Below are 19,725 nucleotides of genomic sequence, written 5' to 3' on the forward strand. Positions count from 1 at the left end.
TAAATAAATGATACTGTTACAGTTTACAAAACGATCAATTGAAAATATTGACAAAACAGAAGATTTTAATGCAACATTTTGTATTATGTACTAAAATGGACCACAAATCTGACATTAAAATACAAGTGCAGAAAATATAAACAGAGGCATGGCTGTTTCAGTTAAGATTGCAACTATACATCTCAACCATTCTAAAACAAATGTATTTAAGTGTTCCACTGGTACAACATGATGGAACTGGATTTTTTCCATTACATTGTTTTTTTCCCTTCTCTTAGTCTTCTACTTGCCCATGGATCTGCAAACACAATAAAACAGAATTTAGTCACAGTCAACTCTTTACATTAAGTATAAGTATATTTAAGCAATAAGCCCCGAAAGGCTTATTGCAACAGTTTTAGAAAAGCAATATGCCGCTAGCGCGTCATGCCTAACAACACCCCTTAGCAGTCGTAGAATCAGTGTAACCTACGAACTCGAGTGCCTTATTGCTTTTCTAAAACTGTTACTATAAATACCTGGCAAAGTTTCACAAAGTGAAGGCACAGCAACTAGAAATGGAACCAATTTATTCATAGATAATCAATCTTCCGCCAATAAATATATTTCCTCTATCTGAATGGTTGCCAAGCAACATCGAGATGCAGCTACTTTAACTTTTGTATCAAGTTATGGCAGAGCAGTAATATAGAACGAAATGCGGTCAAGGTGTATGTTTATATTTTACAACGGCATCGAACGCTATTCAGCCAATTACAATCAAGGACCGGAACTATCAGTTTTAGAAATACTCTTTTGATCTCGTGAGGGAAATTTGGTCTCTGCATTTATCCCAATCCGTGAATTAGTGAAAAACACACAGCACACAGTGAACACACAGTGAGGTGAAGCACACACTAACCCCGAGCAGTGAGCTGCCTGCTACAGCAGCGCTCGGGGAGCAGTTAGGGGTTAGGTGCCTTGCTCAAGGGCACTTCAGCCGTAGATCTGGACATTTTACTACTGGTCGGGGATCGAACCGGCAACCTTTCGGTTACAAGCCCAAGGCCCTAACCAGCATTTGGGTATTAAAAACAAAAACTCACTGCATCTGCTAGTGTAGGCCATGCCATTGCCATGACAACTCCATCATCAGAAGAGGGAGGAATCTCCAGGTTCCAATATGTGAGGTCATGGAATACAGACGAAACGTTCACTACACCATCCTGTACAAACAGATGAGATGGCAGTTAAAATAAAAATATCTGTCATTTAAATCTGAATGTAGTGTACTGTTTTCAAATAACATCAAACACTAGAGTCTTATCCTCATGATCACCTCTTGATCCGAGCTTGGTTTATGGACTTGTTTCAGAACAAGACCTGTGTAGCCTTGAGGACAGTTCACCTCCTGGCCTTTTAACCCTCGACCCCTGAAGGATACAGTCAATTCTGCAAGAATTAATAGACACAGTTTATCATCAATTATTATAACAAAACAAAAACAAAACTAGCTATTTGATTTCAAATGATTGCATCCATGCCACTGACCGTGTTTGCGGTCTTTCACGGCAGAGGTGAAATACTGAGATACTTCAGCAGGGCCGTCGTGTTCAATCTCACAAGGTAAAAGGTGAATTGGCAGTTTATCCGCTCGGCTAACACAGCCTAGCTGTACTGTCGTCACACTGCTGTTTGACATGCTATGGAAAATAGTAGTATGTTTAACATGCAAATAAAGCGTGCAATTGCTCAAAATGTTGAAGTCTCAAATATTATAGAGGTAAACTGTTCTATTTACGGTGTTGACACTCAACGTAACCTAGCATGCTGCGTATCTGCTAATTTAACATGGAAAGTGCTTAGTAGTTTAGTTTAAGAGCCTGCAACTGTTGGGATATTTATTTCAATCAACGTAGGCTACTTACTTTTATGCGAAACTCGACAACTTACTTTCTATCCATCATAATCTGTAAACACTTGCACAAACCCACTTCTTTACCTTGAAATCTTTCTGACCACTGAGCAGGAAAAAAAATGTTTGTTTTTGGCATGTGTTTTTGGAAGCAAAGACAAAATCGTAATATGATTGGACATACGTCTTTCCTCGGCTTCCTTCTCTCTACTTGGCGCGACAATTAAGAACTTTATAGTGTTTGGCGCCATCTACTGGAGTGGAAGAACTAGGCTGCAAAGTTTATGGGAACCATAAATTGGCTATTTTATAAATTATACAATCCATGGTTAATAGGCGCATATATGCTATGTGGGAATTTTCATTAGTTGCTATTTGCCTCAGGTGTACTTTGGAGTGGGTAAGACTGTCTTTAGTGGCAGGCTAGCACATAGGCTACCGTTGACTTGCGCTAGCCTAGCACCTGCGAACTCTGCAATTAGGACTGGATGAAACGTGTTGAAAACGGTCTCCACTGATAAATATCACACTTGCTTACTTGGAAATGAGGTCTTATGTCCAAAATCCTGAACCACCCCTTTAAGCCTATTAGCTAGATGAGGCACAGCAACTCTTATTGGCATCATTAATTAGGCTGACTGCGTGAATTGTTTCCTGTTGAGGTGCAAGTCTGGCACCTCAGCCAGTCATTAAACAAGGCTTAATGAATAGGTAATATGATCAGCAAAAGCCTATACTTGTCCAATTTTAATCACGTCACCATGTTCTTCTTATCCATGCAGGCTTGATATTGGCTAGATCAGTCAAAAGACAATCCCACTTGGATTGCAGATTTCTATGACCAAGTGAAAATATCTGTCCTCAGATATTATAATTGGTTGGTTAATTCATCGATCGATTGATTAATTAAGCTACTGTTAGAATAATTGGTTAAATAGGCCATGCATCACTTTGCTGTACTGATAAAATACAAATAGTGGCAGAATAACAAGATCCTTTGAAATTCAAGCATAGCCATAGATTCCAAACATGGTTCACATTCCCATTCTTTAATGGTGGTGAATGCATTCGCCCCCAAAAAAAAAAAAAAAAAAAAGTTCTGAACCTGATATGACCAGACTAACCTCACTTCACAGAATAATTCTGCCCACACATTTATGATATGATGTATTATGTTGTACATGATGAAACACATTTGTTATTAAACGAAGCCAGCATAAACCTTTCTGGTCTTACTGAGGAGGTCTATGGGCTGGGTGGAGGGGACTGCAGGGAGGGGGTAGAGGGTGGTTCTTTTAAATGGCCTGCAAAGTAAATGTTTGCTTTTGGTCAATAAAAGTGACACCCAACACCCCCAATCTGCCAAGCAGCTGTCCTCAATAATAGGGAGAGAGCTGCAGAGATGCATGCGGACAGAGAGAGAAAAAGAGAGCAGTCTCATTGTGGTGAGAAATGAGTCATGGCTGCTTTACAATACTGCTGAAATGAACACACACACACACACACACACACACACACAATAAAATTAAACCATTTGCACCTGTGGAAGTCCCATAACCTCTTAATGTAGCCCAGTGTCCATTGAACATATCTAACATGGACCGCACTGAAATAAGTGTCTTACATGAGTGCAACAGTTCTGAAGATATTTGTTTTATCCTCAGTTTTGCATTTAGGATGATTTGTTTTTAGATTAGTTCTAACATAAATATACTGTGGGATTATCCTGTGTGGCAGTTATGCTTTGAGGTTTTCTGGACATGAGACATCAGCAGAAATATTGAGAATTTTGTTTGTTTAAGTAAAGATTTAGTAGTACTGCTAAGGGTGTTAAGGGTATTTGATGTGACAACTTCTTCAGCTGTTCTCATATTAAATAATATTTCAGTGTGATATATTTCATATTAATTCAATCATATTAATTGAATCATGTTGTCATCAAGTCCAGGCCTCCATCATATCCATAAAATTGACTAGCATTGTTTTGGCAATGATTATGATTATGCATAATAATATTAATAGACCATATAATAAACGTGTATATCATAATATAATACATATAAGTATGTGATTGCATCGGGTTTATATGGCCTATCAGATTTCACATAAAAGCTGCACATTTTATTCAGATATATTTCTATTTTGTCGCTAACAAAATGTAGGGCAATTAATCAGATTAAAACTATGGGGGTTAAAAAACTGCAACAAACGTTTTTAAATAAGAAAAAAAGAAGGGTTGGTCGAAAGAAAATGGGCGGGAGGTTAATTCCAAGAGGAGAGTCGGAGGAACAACCTGAGGATCTTCAAATGAACCTGTGGGCTTCACTCCTCCCTCATTGGCACAAGCTCCTTCTTACATCTCCAGAGTGGTGACGAGACTGACCGAAATTCGATAAACAACAGACTATTTGAATACACTTTAAAAGGGATTTTTAGTTTTTAAAGCTTGGATCTGTGACTAAAAGATGAGCGGAGTGAAACGAGAGAAAGGGGAAGAGTGGGCTACCTATTACCCAGAAGAGGTATGTGAAAAATCTTTTTGTAGACTGTTATAAAATCCTTGAATAACTTTTGTTTCGTTAACTTTACATTTTCTTAAACTGTAGTCTAAGGTTATTTTGGTAAAATTTAAATGTGAATCACCCGAAAGTCAAACTGATACTGCAATAAAGACAACTGCATTTTTTGTAGTTTAAGTTAGCCATCCAATTGCAAGTAGTCTCCAAAACAATTCAGATTGATTATCAAAACATTATTATTATTATAATTATTTAGCATATAATAATAATTATATGCTAATTAACAATATTATCAGCAATAATAACAACAACAACAACAACAATAATAATAATAATAATAATACTAATTGGCCAATAATAATAATCATAATAATAATAAAAAATATCGGCCTGCTCAGATAATTTGGGGTATATTCAGAGATGATAAAAATTGGTATCACAAACGAAAAAAATAAGATGCACTTTTTCCAATTGCACCTGAGGCAGTGTCGCAAGGCCTCAAGGAAATTATAGGCAGGATTAAAGCAGCCAGAATGTTTAATAACAACTGCCCGAGTGTCCTGTCTGCCCATTAAAATGTTCTAGTTTATGCCAGTTGTAGTTACATCAAAGACAGCAACTTTTTATGTTTGCCTATTTCACTTATGACACAGTAGTTTTTCTTTGATGGTTAAGTCGAGGCCAGATAGCCTATAGGCTAATAATTCCTCAGCGGGAAATTGAGTTTCGACTACAGGTCTGTGTTCAGCTCAGTCTGTGTGTGGTCTAAGGGTAGTTAATTGATCGAGTCCATGATAGTGCCAAGACCTTTTTTTCTTCTGATGGATACGTATGACTTACAAACTCCCCATAACCAGGGGGGCGTTTCTGAGTTCAAAAAGAACACGAAATGGTAGCCTAATGCCTCGAATCTTTACTAACAACGTCCACTGAGAAAGGCAGCGGAGGGCAGCAGTCGTGTCCCCCAAAGACCCCTCTGTCAAAATGTCTTTCATGGTACAGAAAAAAGGCGGACGGTGAGTGACTTAAAAAGAGACAAAACAAGCGAGGGAAGAATGGCCGGACTAGCGGAACAATGGGGTTATTGCTGGGTGGGTGGCCGGAATATATTTACATGGTGATACCCTAGATTAAGCTTACTTGCGGGGTTGCTAATGAAATCAGGGCAGCGACGCTGGAGGGAGGTGTTGGGAGCGTCTGCGTGATGGAATTCCCTCGCGCATAAAATGCAGGATCACGTCGCAAGGAAGGTTCAGAGGCTTTGAAGTAGGGCACTAAGCGATTAACACTGGGCAGGGCACTGAAAAGGGCTTGCATCTGTTAATTTAATTGATTTCAAATCTCTCAGTGGTAAATGTCTCTCTCCTTGTTTTTTTTCTGTATGGGTTCAATAATGTAATTGCATCTTTTATTTAAAAAAAAAAAACTATGGATGATGTCACTTAACACCTTACTCTGTTTAACAAGTGGTTGTTTCCCTTCCCTTGCAGATGTATCCTGGGGGGACCATCCTGCCATCTGGACTGGGGAGCTATGTCCTCCCTGAGTCTCATTACCTTACTTGTGGGCCAGTGGGGGAATCCATGGCTGGGAAAATCTCAGAGCGTCTTGGAAGCCCTGGGAATGACCTGGCTGCCACACTGCCTCCACCCCAGCATGGATTCACAGAGAGGGATCCATATGGCCTGGAGGTCCTGGGCACTGATCCTCCTTCAGCATACCGGCGGAACATGAACCACGCCAAGCCCCCGTACTCCTACATCTCGCTGATCTGCATGGCCATCCAGCAGGCTCCGTCCAAAAAGCTCACCTTGAACGAGATCTATGACTGGATCCGGCAGCTCTTCCCTTTCTACAGGCAGAACCAGCAGCGTTGGCAGAACTCAATCCGCCACTCCTTGTCTTTCAACGACTGCTTCATCCGCGTGCCCCGTTCACCGGACTCCCCCGGGAAGGGCTCCTACTGGACACTCCACCCTGACTCGGGGAACATGTTCGAGAACGGCTGCTACATGCGCCGGCAGAAACGCTTCCGGTGTGCCCGACAGACGCCGGCGTCCCCCTCCAAAGCCAAGAGCGAGGCGGCCGAGGGGAAGCCGGGGAAGGGAGAGGAGAAGAGGCGGAAGGCGTCGGAGGTCAAACCCCCGGCCTCTGCCTCTGATTCTACGCCCACGTCGTCCACCACACCTCCCTCAACTACCTCCACGTTTGCCCTGACTCCACCTGTTGCAGCCCCCTGTGCCCTCCGCCCCAAGTCTCCATCGCCCCCTCCACCCCTCCAGCGCCTCTCCTTCCCTCCTCCGTCCCACGAGCCTCTGGCCCACCTGTCCCCTCCGTCCGTGTCCTCTCTCAACCTCGTCACGCCCTCCCTCCCGCAACCCCACCATGCCCTCCAGACTCCCCCGTCTCTGGCTCCCCCGTCCTTCTCCATGGACCCCTGCATGCGAAGCGAGCCCCTCACCCACTACCCTTTCTCCATCTCCCAGCTCATGGACTTTCAGCCGTATGACTCCTCTGCCGGATACCAGGGATACTACTCGGCCAACTCTAACTCTCACCACTACAACACCTACCTGATGAGCAGAGAGGATTCTCCGTACATGGGAGACTCTGTGTACTACCCCTCTGGACTTGGGATGTGTTCAGTACCGTTACTGAGTTCCTCATGAAAGCACGAAGCCATAAAGGACTACTAGGAGATAGATATAAATAGAAAGCAGATGTTCCAGATGGTATATGCAGTTGTGAATGATTCGAAATGTTTAGAAATTACTGGAACTTTAATTCTTCCCTGGTGTCTTTGGTATATTCAACAGAATAAGAATGTATATATATTGAATGTGACTTTTTGTCATGCAAGTATGTCATGTCTTGAGAATTTAGACTATGACATTCTTATATTTCATTTTAAGCATTTCTCATAGAATAATTTATTAGTTATTTTGAAATTACTTCCTCTGAACACATTATTGCATCTGAATAAAGTGTATGTGAAAATAAGCTTTTGTTGAAATTGAAACGTCTTTAACCTTTAAACGTCTGTAACCTTTAACCTTTGAACCTTAATTCTTTAAGAAGATACATCTTCTTTATTCCAAAATATTTGACTAGTGCACTATTCACATCCACCATGTTTTCTAAACATAACAGAACAAATACAAACACCATAATGGAAAAGCCTCAACCACCCAAATATTTTTCCTAGCATTCCTTAAGTTGCTTGTGAGCCGGAAAGTTACCCAGCCTGAGAAAAACTATTGTCTTTGCAGTGGTGGACAAGACAGTGAACAAGTCTTTAAGCTGTCACATCTTCCAGCCCCAACATTCCTCACTTTGGCACAAATGGGACTGCACCAGGATCAAATGCTCCTTTTGTGTCCCAGGAGCTTCCTGCAGACCAAAATCCAGGAAAAGAGACCAGAGATGCTTAAGCTGGCTTGATAGGTCTCAACAAACTCGGTTCAAATATTGTCAAAATAGTGTCAAAATATTGCTATTTTTGTACCACTTCTACACTTAGGAATTTCAGACAGGTAGTTTAGAACTTTGAGATCTGCATCTGTCACTGAGAGGAACTAAATTTAGGTTGTAGGGTACATTTCATAAGCACTCAGTTTGACTTGTCTGATAAACAGAGACATGTTTTATGCAATAAAATATTACACACTCTGCTTCAATGTAGGACAGTACACACATGTAGACAATACAAAAGCCATGAGAGACTCTTAGTACAGTGTGACCTACTCGTGTGAATTCCCCTTTCATGGTGTGGGGTGGATGGCCATATCCAGGGTGGTCAGTCTGGCTTTAGGGGTGGCAGGGAATGGATAAAGTGTTATCCTGTCCTGCTAAATGGCAGCAGTGGGAAGGTTATTCAAAAGGTCCTGACCTCCTCCCTCTAGTCCTCCACCCCACCAACCCTCGCCGTAGTGCGCGGGGAAATCCCCATTGTCCAGGAGAGCCCAGAGACAATGGGATGACACAGGCTCTAATGACAGACCTCCCAAAATCAGTGTGCTGTTGAATGGAGGCACAGGGACACCCACAGCGATCAGACACGAGTCCCCCCCGTGTTTACCATGGTGGGACAGGGATGAGCAGAGACTTTGAAAGGCTGCGCTGCATTCGAGTGCATGATTTTGAGTCTATAATTTTAGGAGATCATAACATCTTTTCCAATATCTTGTGGAATCATAACAGACCAAATGTATCATGAAATACATAATGGATCATAAGTCTACCATGTTAAAACACATACTGGTAGGTGAAATATATAAGGACAAACCCAAATAAAAAGAAATGGAAAAGAATGATAGAATCAAATAACAAAGGTAATTGTATTGATGGAGTACTTTATATTCCCAGTTAAGAATTTCAAGTAGATTTGTTCTTTTCTTCCTTTAAAAAACAAATCTTGGTTTTATTTTTCTGACACACTTTAATTCAGCTGTCTGCCTTCCTTGTCTCTTTGCCGTCTTCTGAACTGCAAGTCCTTCTATTTGCCCTACGGGAGGTGGCCAAGGGCCAAGATGCAATTTTAGATGGTCAGGAGCAGGGTTGGAGATAGAGCCTGTTTTCATCAGAGGAGAGGTGAGGCGGCACAACAGGTCAGGCACACCAAACAGGAAGCTCAATTTGAGTCCCAGAGATAACAGAAAAGGATTAAAAGCAATTTAACACCTGTCATCTTTCCGCCAAATCTTCCGCCCGGGGGTTTGGCATTCTGTGGGTCTCCTCGGAGTTGAACTCTCCAGGTGTTTTCAATCCACACTTTCTTCAAGGTTTTATTATGTGCGAGCACTATACATGGGTGTGAAGTTGTGTGTGTGTGTGTGTGTTGTGTGATTCCATGCATAATGTATCTCTCAAAATGCTTTGCCTTTGTTTGTCTGTGTGCTTGAATGTGTCTGAGTTGTACCCAGGGTGCTACAGGGACTGGGGGGAGGAATTTCTCCCAGCTTGGGCGGCCCTGAGTGACATCAGGCCGATATGAAAGAGCCAGCTGTGAGAGGTGAGCAGAGAGCAAAGGGTGGTGGGGATGAAGGGACAAAAAACACCCAGACAGCCTTTATACTGCACAGTCTATGGCACCCGGAGCAGAACCCAGAGGCATTGTGACTCTCTGAATGGAAGACGATGACAGCTGGTCGCATCCACTCCACTGTAACAGTCATGTATCTGTCGAGAAACCAACCCTGTTGATCGTCAAGGTGCCCGATTTTTCCTAATCCACACATCTTCTGTAGATTTTTGACAGTTATGCGTGACCATTAAGCCTACTGTCACTGTGATCAGCTCATCTCTGTGAACCTCTCACTCACAAAATGTGGTGAATACAAATATTCAATCAGGAGAGCAGTAATTGATTTCTCCCACCTCAGATAGATCTAAGTGGTCTACTAATGGCCTGAAGCGACGGTAACACATTTGCACAACGGCTAACGTCCTTACACTGGTCGTCAGCAGGGGGACATAGATTCAGATGGTCTGCTGCATTTAAGGGCTTTTATCTCCCATGTCAGAGGAGGCGGCGAGCGATTGGGCAAAGGGCTGGGTAGCACAGGCGTAGCCGTGGCAACAGAGGCGTATAGGACCGGTCGTGTTGTTTACACAGTGGCCCAGTTTTTTATTGCCTGTCTCTGCCTGAGCGTCTCCCCGCGGGTCCCCCTCGTCTCTTTTCATGACGGCCAGGGTAAATATGCCTGTTCAAATAGCCATCAGTCAGGGCTCAGGACAGGCCCTAACCCCTCACCCGCTCACTTGGCTGCCTCCAATACACTGGAACACCCCCCACCCTCCTCAGGAAAAAAAAGCACATGGGCTTTTCTTCAAATGACTGTATGAATAAAACATTGTATGCTTTTGTGTGTGAACATGACATAGAGTGGCAAGGAGAAATAGCTGATGTGCTTTGAAGGTTACCTGATATGGATTTTAGTGGATTAGTGTCTTAAACATTCATTGGTTTTACAAATAAAACTATAGTCAACAGACATCTCCTCTTAGTGGCAGTGTGCCAAAAATATGTCTACTTATTCTTACTAAGTAAGGATTCTTCATTCTTCTCATTGTCCTTTGAAACTCACCTCTTGTTCCTCTTTGCTAGCTCCATACATTGCACACCAGTAACTGTCCCTCTCAGCACCCACCTGTGTTTACACAGTGACTCTTCTGTGTCTCTTTTAGGACAGTGAGATAAGCTACAGGCAAATAACAAATGAGAGGTAGAGCCAGAGACATAGACAGAGAGAGAGAGAGAGATTCACTCATTTGGCATCCTATATATCTTTCATCCCTTTGTAATTACCCTTTTGTAAGGCTATCCTTTCATTCATTCATCTGTCGCCACATCAAACAACTCACGTAAGCCGAACAGCATAAAGGACCTCGATAGTCCCCACGCAATATCTGTCAGGTTCTACTACTGTGTGATTTTTACAGCAATTAGTTTTGCTTTGTTTTGGTTTCAAAATAAATTCGGCATATTTGCTAGTGAGTTCATAATAACTACTCATGTTTACAGAGTTTTGATTCTGTTTTATTGCTTATCGGATTTCAACTTGTGCGTCTTACAGAAAGGCAGGATAAACACATTGGGTATTTGATTGTAATATCTGCAGCATTGTGAGTCCAAGGCAGGTATTTACTCAGTCATAAAAGTGATCAAACTCATCATCAGAATTGATCTCCTTGTTTCCCGGGCCCATGGGGCTGCTGTTCTTCTTCTCTGGAACCTCCACATCAGAGTCACTCTCCGAACCTTTGGAAACAAACAGCATTTGAAGAACGTTGTTTGTTTATGTGTAAATTGTTTACGTACACTGTTTTTATGATGTTACAGTAATGTTTTGAATCGTTACCTTCATGTGTGCACACCAGCACATCTGGCACAGAAGGGAGAGTGAAGGAGAACTCTGAGGGAGATCCCTTTATCATCCCTTTAATGCCATCATGTGCAGATAAACTACGCATATAATGTGTGTGTGTGTGTATGTATCGTGTGTGTGTGTGTGTGTGTGTGTGTGTGTGTGTGTGTGTGTGTGTGTGTGTGTGTGTATGGATATGTGCATGCTGTATGTGTGTTTGTATGTATGTGAGAGAGTATGTGTGGGAGACCTTACCTTTTTGAATAACAATTACCTTTGGTATCATCTCCCTAGGAATAAATACAGTGATGTGAAAGGTGAGGTGAAAGGTGTAAGCCATAGTATTTTCTAGAGAAATGTACAAAATCTGACACCATGACTGGAAGTCAGCATGGAATAAATAGAAGTGTATGGCACTATTTAGCTTCACACACAGACAGCACTTACTTTTGTTTTGGCACTTCTACTTTAGGAGCAAGAAGACCTTCAATGTCATCTTCAACTTCATCTTTCTCACCCAGGTATTTTAAGAAGTTGTACTTCGGACCCTCAGACCGTGCATATCCATTATCTACTATCACCTCATCATCCTCATCATCTTCAATTTCCTGATTGTACAGCTCTTCATCATCTTCTCCATCTTCATCGTCTAGATTTATGGCACCATTTCTGGAAATAATGAGAAGAAACATAAATGCTGTTTCATTAATCAAACGCAGCTTTTCACAGATGGAGGTAATTTACTGTCACAACAAAGAGTAACCTGTTAGACAAGCTCTACTCTTTTCTGATAACTGACTTTGGGTGTTGCTCTTCCTCTTCCTTCTCATCTTCATCATCGTCATCATCTACCTCATCCTCTTCTTGGTCTTCGTCATCATCACCTTCATCCTCTTCTTCCTCCTCCTCTTCTTCTGATGGATCATCTTTACTTTGGCTTTTATCAGCCTCCTTGTCCTTGTTCATTTCTGAGCTTTTGGTAGTGTTTTTCTTTGAATTGCCATTTTGGAATTTCTGTGAACCATCTGAGACAACATGGTCTGAAGCTGCTTCTCTGCTAGCTTTCAGCTGCCCTGAATGTGACAAAACATCCTCATCCTCTTCCGCATCGTCCTCATCTTCATCCTCCTCCTCTGACTGTTCCTCTTGGGCTCCTTCTCCATTGTCCACCCTCTCTCCAATCGTCCGCTCATTCATTTGCTCTTCCTCCTCTTCCTCATCTTCAGCCTCCAGCCTCTCATCTTCATCATCCTCACCTCCAGTAGCTATATCACTTCTGACACTTGGTCCCAAACTCTCCTCATTCTCCTCAGTCTCATCCTCTGTTTGCTCCTGGGGCCTCTCCTGAGTCTTGGTGGATATCATTGCACCTCTGATCCCTGATTGTTTCACTGAGGTTAAATTAGCACTACTGTTCTCTCTCTGGCCTTTATTTTGTCCAGGTGTCCCATTTGTACTCTTACTCCTCCTGGATATTGATTGTGTCTGTTCCGCTGATTCCGATGGAGAATCCACTATGTTAGTGTTTTGTGATAAAACCTCATGTCTGAGATTTGGCACCAGACTTGCCTGAGACACTGCAGAAGACCTAAAACAACAACATAAAACTGTAAGTATGATGGACTCTGGAGCTAAAATGGCATAGCATACCTAACACACACAGACACAGAGACACACACACACACACACACACACAAATACTGTATATCTATGATTATAAACAATGAATAAGCTCACTGCAGTGAAGCAGTATCGTATTTTTCCACCATAACCGGTCTCTGTGGCCTTTTCCCTTCCTGTTGCTTATGTTTGCTCCTTCTGGAGCTACTGCTAGCTGCACTGCTTTCATCATCAGCACCTGAAAGACGTACTACAAAAAAAACAAAAAACACAGGGAAGAGATTTTTTTCTGTTGTTTTATACTAGATTACTAGAATACTAGAAGCAAAATTGTTGCAAAATTGTTGTCTCTAAGCAAAGAAGAGGCAGAAGTTGATCCCTTACCTGGTCTGGTGTCTAGCTCACAAGTTTGATCACTGGTCCCGTCATTCACTCCCATTCCATGCCCCCACCCTGGGCTGTGTCCCCGTCCGGGGCTCCTTGGTGGTTGAAAACTCTTGGGCCCTCGATCCTCTCCTCCACCTCCACTCCCTCCCTGCCCTACTCCCTGACTGGACTGGACGTCCTCTCCGCTGGGTCCAGGCATGCCCATCACACGCCACACAGCAGGGTTGAGCATCGGGAGCCCAGCGGGGGGCCACGAGCCATACAGGTTGGGCTGAGCTTGGGGCGCAAGTCCCTCACCCACCCCTGCCCAGGACAGTGTGTATGGCGGATTCTCTCTCCGGTCGTCCTCCACAAATGGAGGCTCCTGATGCACAGGAGCATATGTGTTATAGACTTCGCCTCTATGTGGTAAGTTAAAGGGTGGAGGGGGTATTCCATGTGAGCTATGGGCACCTCTGGGCTCTGTAATCATTTGGTCTGTCCTGGGTATGGGTTGATTGACTTGAGTAAGCCAAGTGTATGGCATCTGCGAGAAGCCAGTCGGACTGGAGCTGTTTTGGTTGACGAGTGCTTTTGGTTTGTTAGACCTTTCAACCACATGGGTGTTTCGTGGTCTCTGTGTTGGGCCTGAGGATAAAGATGGAAAAATATACTGTAGATCATAACAGATTGCATGGAGGTCTTACCACAAATGTTGACTCTCTTACAGATAAATTGTTAGTGTGGTGGCAATGTGCGCTTGGACATACCCTCTTGCCTCCTGTAGCTCTGAGAAGTGGATGGGACAGAGTAGCTAGCTGCATCAGAAGGAATGACCTCCGGGCTTTCGTCATCCATCCGTGTCATACATTCCCTCAGGTGCATCTCGAGCCGCTATGGCACATGAGAACAGTGAGTACCACATGGAGTATCTATTAATGTCTAATATCTATATTAATAAATATATTAATGTCACCACATGACTGGTTATTTTTTTTTAAATGGCTATGGAAACAAATAACAGTGATTAGGCTATTAAGTAGATTCCAGGGACAGAAAAATGTTATCTAGGCCTACACCTTGCGTTGGGTTGAAAATCGTTGTTCTTGTAGTTTTTGGCGCCACTGGGGATATAACTGCTCCAGGTGCCTTTCATACTCAACCTGAACAAAAAACAAAACAAAAAGAGAACACAATAACAAATTACTTCCACACAAGATGCACGTGTGAAGCAAACCAAACATCCCTACGCTCATTCCCCCGAAGGCCTCTGTGTACAAACCCGTAAAGTGTTCATAGCAGCAGTGCGAGCCATGAGATCATTGATGGTGTCCTGGGCCCTGTGGAAATCCTGCAGCAGCTGCCGGTTGTAGATGTGGGCTTGCCGTTCACGCTCGCTCACCTCCAGCCACCTGCATTGCAGTTTAGCAGCCCTGCTGCTACAGGAAGCCATACATAACAGAATTAAAAAATCTACCACTTATAGCTGCTATCATAATATAATTAGCCTTAATAATCACTGATGGTGCAGATAGGGTACCCAGAGCAAACCAAAGAATAAGAAAATAACATGAGAGACGATTAAAGAGATCCAATGAGATATGTTGAAAATAGATTAATGCCACAATAAGGACAAGAAACACCCACTGGGAATCACAAAGACTTCTCTCACATGTGCTGTTCATGCTGTACAGTTTCCAGGTTGCTCTGCAGCTCCATCCTTTTGTGTTCACCTGGCGACATCACACATGCACATTCAGTCCATAAAAAGAAAAATGTTTTAACCAGAAGAGTGGCATTTATAAATAATTTAAAGTCCTTCATGATCATATGGTTTCAGTGTAAAATGTGTTTTGTGGTCAAGTTATAAAATATGCAAAGGACATGGCTGGCAGATTTAAACTCATTTTATGGTCTACGCAGGTGTAATGTCTCTGGTGTTACCAGAAAGAAAAGGGCGACATCTTCTGGTACTAAATTGTTACTGCGGTTACTTTAATTTATTCCTGAAGATTTATAGGCTACAATGTCTACTTGGAAAATTGGGAAGCAAACAGAAATGGTACCTTATGCCTATAATTTGGCTTTGAATTATTACAAATAGCAGAGTGGTGTATGTCACATACAATAAGGTAGACCAACTGCTTCTGAATGAACCGTTAGCCTAACGAGTGAATCCGGTTTGGACTGAATGAAAGAAAACCATCACGCCCTCACCTGTGATTCGGTTGTTCATGTCCATGCGTTCTTAAATGTCCACTTTAATTGTCCTCCATACCGTTCTGGAGCCGAAATGTCATGTTCTCTGTCTCTACATTGCACGGAATTTAGCTAGTAGACTAGAGCAGCTATGGATTAAAAGAGGATTAGGGTTAGGATTACCTACTTTAAAGAACAGCCGTATAGAAAAGGAAAAGGGGACCAGACTCAAATGGTTCGGTTTTGGGGTTATTAGGCCTCATGAAACTGACATTTACGAGAGCAGACTAAATAAATAGAATAATAAACACGAAAGTAATCATAGTCATATTAACATTCCTAGAGAAATTGGAATTTAGTTTATTTTAACTCCTAGACCAAAGTTTATTTTAACTCTTGAATTGCCAGGGCTAATGCACCGTGATATTATGATGTAGGCCTAGGCTAGGCAACAACTGGCTCTTCGTCTTTGTGGATAAGGAAAACGGCAACGCATACATTGATGTAATTCTTAATCAGTGGTTGCATAATGAGAGAGAGAGAACCGATTTACAATCATTTTAAATTCAACGAGATTTGGGATATTGCATAGGGTCAATATTGAATGCCGGAACTTAAAATCCCATCATCATTCAAAGGAGAACCATTCACAGTGTGACACCAAGGTTCCTAAAGAAATTATACAATGCTGCTTTACTGCTAAAATATCAATTTAGTTTCTTAAATCGCAACTTCTTTCTTTGCTTGTCGTTTGGTACTTTTAATGTCAGCGGAAAGCACAGTAAATAGCCTTGTCAGTCTATGTCATCAGTATTGTAATAATGTTATTTGCTAAGTGTGATTAGTAGGTTTCGCGCTAGCTGGAGAATGCTAGATGGCTAACGTAACAAATAACGTCACCTAGCCAAGCCAGCTGCTGTAGTAGTAGCATAGATATATATACTGACAGTAAATATATCTATGTAGTAGTAGTAGGAGGAACCAGGAAGTTGTGTGGTGTCAAGGCAACTAATAGTAGCTGTTATTCTTTTAATCAAGCCATAAGTGCCTTATAAAATCGTCGGAAATTATACTCCAAGTGTGGCAAGTATGATTTTAATACGAGTTTAATGCAAGGAACGGAACCGGTTAGTCTGAAATATTTCGAAATCAATACCTGTCATTTAAAATCCCGTTTGTCCCGTTTACAAGCTCACTAGCTAGTAACTTAGGTCACCAGCGTCCACGCACGTGCTTTATAGCTTTATATATCATTTGTCTATTTGACAGACAGTTTGAACAGAATAAACATGGTAAGCCTGGGCACTAGACTTTGGTGTCAAATGGAAATGTTTTGTAAATATATGCCCATCGTGTTAAACACGGTGCTTGTCTTTTCCATCACTGCGGAAGTAAGCTACCTAGTCATTGTGGAAGCTCCACTTCAACCTGATGAGAAGAAAACTCAGTGGTCTACAATATGGAAGTCGATACATCTTTTTTGTCAGTATTTCATGCTTGGCAACATAACTTGGAACGCATGGTTGTTCGTGAATGCAAACCCAAGCATTCGTGGAGTATTCCTTGGTGGAGAGGCCATGGGACAAGGCTGGAGGTAACCAGAATTGTATTAATCCTGTTGACAGTTGGGTAGAAACTCAATTCTTTATCTGTTGTCACGGTATTTTTGGACAGGAAACTGTATAATGCCTACTTTTGGTTTTGAGTTATGATGATTATGGAGGGAATTTCCTCATGTCACTGACAGGTGCACTAGGGCTTGCTTGTCCAGATGTCCATTATGTGGGCAGCCGTGGCCTTCTGGTTCTTCGGACTTGTGACCGGAGGGTTGCCGGTTCGAACCCCGACCAGTAGGCACGGCTGAAGTGCCCTTGAGCAAGGCACCTAACCCCTCACTGCTCCCTGAGCGCCGCTGTTGTTGCAGGCAGCTCACTGCGCCGGGATTAGTGTGTGCTTCACCTCACTGTGTGTTTACTGTGTGCTGATTGTGTTTCACTAATTCACGGAGTGGGATAAATGCAGAGACAAAATTTCCCTCACAGAATCAAATGATAGCGGTATACTTACATTAAGTAGGCTAGGTTGTGAGGAACCCAAATGTTCCGCTGTAGTGGTATGTCTTGTATTTGCCTGGTCTTTTCTTGTCAAATAATCTCACCTCTAATCACCAACAGGTTCTGCTATGCCTGTGAGACACACACGCCTCCAAGATGTTCACATTGCTATGACTGCAATGTCTGTGTCCTACGTCGTGACCATCACTGTGTGTTTTTCGGCCAGTGTGTGGGCTTCCGGAACTATCGCTACTTTTTTAGCTGCCTGCTCTTCATGTGGTCCGGCCTGCTGTATGCTGTGGTGATGAACGCCGAAGTTTTCATCGTCATCCTAAAGGAGGGGGTCACCTTTCACAGCATCATGCTCCTCTTAGTGCCCTGGATCATGCTCGTCTCAGGTGGGTGACCAGCAGAATATGTTGTGCTTAAAGCCTAGATTCAGTATCAAGACCATAATGATGATGGCAGTCTGTAGTACTGAATCTGTAGCACTCACTACTTACACATACACAGTTGGGGATAGTATATGGTATGGGCTAATGGAGAGCCATTAACAGGTAACTGGCCCCAGATGTACTGTGTGTTTTCTTTCTTTTTTTTTGACATTTCTTTTTGGGGATTTTTTTTGTTAAGCCCTTATTGATAGGACAGTGGAGAGTAGACAGGAAATGAGTAGAAGAGAGGAGTGGGATTGAAAAATTAGCTCAGGCCAGACCTGAACCTGGGTCCTTGTCACTGACGACTTGTATGTGGTATGGGATGCTGCCACTTGTGTCACCCACCCATGTGTGTTTTATGTGATTTGTTATCATCAAAGGTGCTAGAGCAATATACATTTCATAACCTTTGGTTATCAGTATTATGCAATGGGCCCAGGATGAATTTCCATATGTCATAGCCCCCACGAAGTTCAGAAGTGAATAAGAGTGTTGTCCAGGGCATCACAACGCCATGTGTTCTGGTAGTGATAATGTGGAGAGCAGGGAAGTGCAGGAAAGCCGCAGCTAGATTATTTATGTTTACATTTGTTTTTAGAATGCGTCTTGGGTGATCCAATCACAAGTGGTCATCCAAGACATATGGATGGTTTATACATGTACACATGGTTTATACATGTATTTAAGGTGTACAGCCAGAGATGTTGCTGACTGCCTGTATTTAGATTTTGCGGGACACATCAGAACGCATTAGTGTTTACACTACAAAAGGTCAAATGCGTCAAGTGGTTTTACAATGCATCTTGGTGATTGTTTACACTTGTATTTGGAACTGACCGCTTGTGATGTGATCACCCAAGATGCATTTTAAAAACAAAATTTAAAAAACACTACTTCCTATTTCCTTCCAGGTCAGGTGACAGCGCGGGCCTTTGCCTTTGCCTTCATCGCTGACACCTGTGTGGTGGGCTTCCTGCTGGTGGCCGGCTTCCTGTTCTTCCATGTTGCGCTGATGCTGAGGGGCCAGACCACGCGAGAGTGGCACTCCAGTCGCCGGCCCTACAGCCTTGGAATTGTGGGCAACATTAGGGAGTGCCTGGGCACCCGGTGGTACCTGTGCTGGCTCTGCCCGCTCATCCCCTCTCCACTTCCTGGAGATGGCATTAATTTCAAAGTCACCGGGCCACTGGAACCAGTTAGGGGATAATGGGAGATGTTCTTCATGAGAGGGTTGAAGTGGAGGTGTGGGGGTAAACTGGTGAATGCAGCTGATGGAGTTTTTTTTTTACCCCTTTCTCAACAACCAGCACTAAAGAAAAAAAAAACTGTTTAAATTCAGCGAAGTGTACACTCATAACCTATTTAAGGTATTATTTGCCAAATCTGCCTCGGTTTTTTGGAAAGGAAATGTGCAGCTCTATATCTTCAGTGATTTATACATACAATTTTAACTAGGTGCCATTATGACAATTGCACTGTGGTCTTAAATGTATTTGGGCCTGTCTGGGAAGGATTGTCCTTAATGTTTCTTGATTTATTTTGTATCCTAATTGTCAGGGCAGGGCTTTAAGCATGTTCACTTTTGGTATACGGTTTCTGTTTGTTTACATTCTTTAATGAATACTTCTGAGCACTTTTTGTTTATATTTTTGTCCACTCCTTGTCAATTTTTTTAATGCATGAATGGGTTCAATATTTGAATATCATTTTGAATCTAGTCACAAATAAACAGAAATCAGTATGGATTTGGTCGTGACGTGTTTAGGTGTT

The 19,725-nt window shown here is 42.5% G+C and overlaps 4 protein-coding genes across 8 annotated transcripts; 2 read left to right on the forward strand and 2 right to left on the reverse strand.

Moving 5' to 3' along the window:
* Positions 1–47: 47 nt before the first annotated feature.
* Positions 48–2,080, reverse strand: rnaseh2c (ribonuclease H2, subunit C). Of its 2 annotated transcripts, none has more exons than XM_048231194.1 (5): positions 1,982–2,080; positions 1,531–1,682; positions 1,319–1,431; positions 1,086–1,205; positions 48–298 (listed from the first exon to the last, which is right to left on the reverse strand). In XM_048231194.1, exons 1-5 carry the CDS (start codon positions 2,074–2,076, stop codon positions 275–277), a joined length of 504 nt encoding a protein of 167 aa, XP_048087151.1. In that variant the 5' UTR covers positions 2,077–2,080; the 3' UTR covers positions 48–274. The 2 variants fall into 2 exon arrangements, with proteins under 2 accessions (XP_048087151.1, XP_048087152.1); XM_048231195.1 differs by having other exon boundaries at positions 1,908–2,042.
* A 2,139-nt stretch (positions 2,081–4,219) lies between these two features.
* Positions 4,220–7,222, forward strand: foxa (forkhead box A sequence). The gene is made up of 2 exons (XM_048231881.1): positions 4,220–4,416; positions 5,904–7,222. The coding sequence occupies exons 1-2, from the start codon at positions 4,360–4,362 to the stop codon at positions 7,080–7,082; spliced, it is 1,236 nt and encodes a 411-aa protein (XP_048087838.1). The 5' UTR covers positions 4,220–4,359; the 3' UTR covers positions 7,083–7,222.
* A 3,759-nt stretch (positions 7,223–10,981) lies between these two features.
* On the reverse strand, positions 10,982–15,587 carry LOC125286651 (protein starmaker). 3 transcript variants are annotated; one of them, XM_048231867.1, is made up of 11 exons: positions 15,483–15,587; positions 14,938–14,998; positions 14,548–14,704; positions 14,345–14,428; positions 14,036–14,159; positions 13,284–13,913; positions 13,017–13,149; positions 12,079–12,867; positions 11,727–11,948; positions 11,554–11,569; positions 10,982–11,173 (listed from the first exon to the last, which is right to left on the reverse strand). In XM_048231867.1, exons 1-11 carry the CDS (start codon positions 15,505–15,507, stop codon positions 11,057–11,059), a joined length of 2,358 nt encoding a protein of 785 aa, XP_048087824.1. In that variant the 5' UTR covers positions 15,508–15,587; the 3' UTR covers positions 10,982–11,056. The 3 variants fall into 3 exon arrangements, with proteins under 3 accessions (XP_048087824.1, XP_048087823.1, XP_048087825.1); XM_048231866.1 differs by having other exon boundaries at positions 11,535–11,569; XM_048231868.1 differs by lacking the exons at positions 10,982–11,173; positions 11,554–11,569 and having other exon boundaries at positions 11,859–11,948; positions 12,043–12,867.
* A 516-nt stretch (positions 15,588–16,103) lies between these two features.
* On the forward strand, positions 16,104–19,700 carry zdhhc24 (zinc finger DHHC-type containing 24). 2 transcript variants are annotated; one of them, XM_048230898.1, is made up of 4 exons: positions 16,105–16,756; positions 16,857–17,058; positions 17,639–17,916; positions 18,867–19,700. In XM_048230898.1, exons 2-4 carry the CDS (start codon positions 16,958–16,960, stop codon positions 19,160–19,162), a joined length of 675 nt encoding a protein of 224 aa, XP_048086855.1. In that variant the 5' UTR covers positions 16,105–16,756; positions 16,857–16,957; the 3' UTR covers positions 19,163–19,700. The 2 variants fall into 2 exon arrangements, with proteins under 2 accessions (XP_048086854.1, XP_048086855.1); XM_048230897.1 differs by having other exon boundaries at positions 16,104–17,058.
* Positions 19,701–19,725: the final 25 nt, after the last annotated feature.

The sequence above is a fragment of the Alosa alosa genome, chromosome 21, assembly GCF_017589495.1.
Source record: "Alosa alosa isolate M-15738 ecotype Scorff River chromosome 21, AALO_Geno_1.1, whole genome shotgun sequence".
Lineage (NCBI taxonomy): Eukaryota > Metazoa > Chordata > Actinopteri > Clupeiformes > Clupeidae > Alosa > Alosa alosa.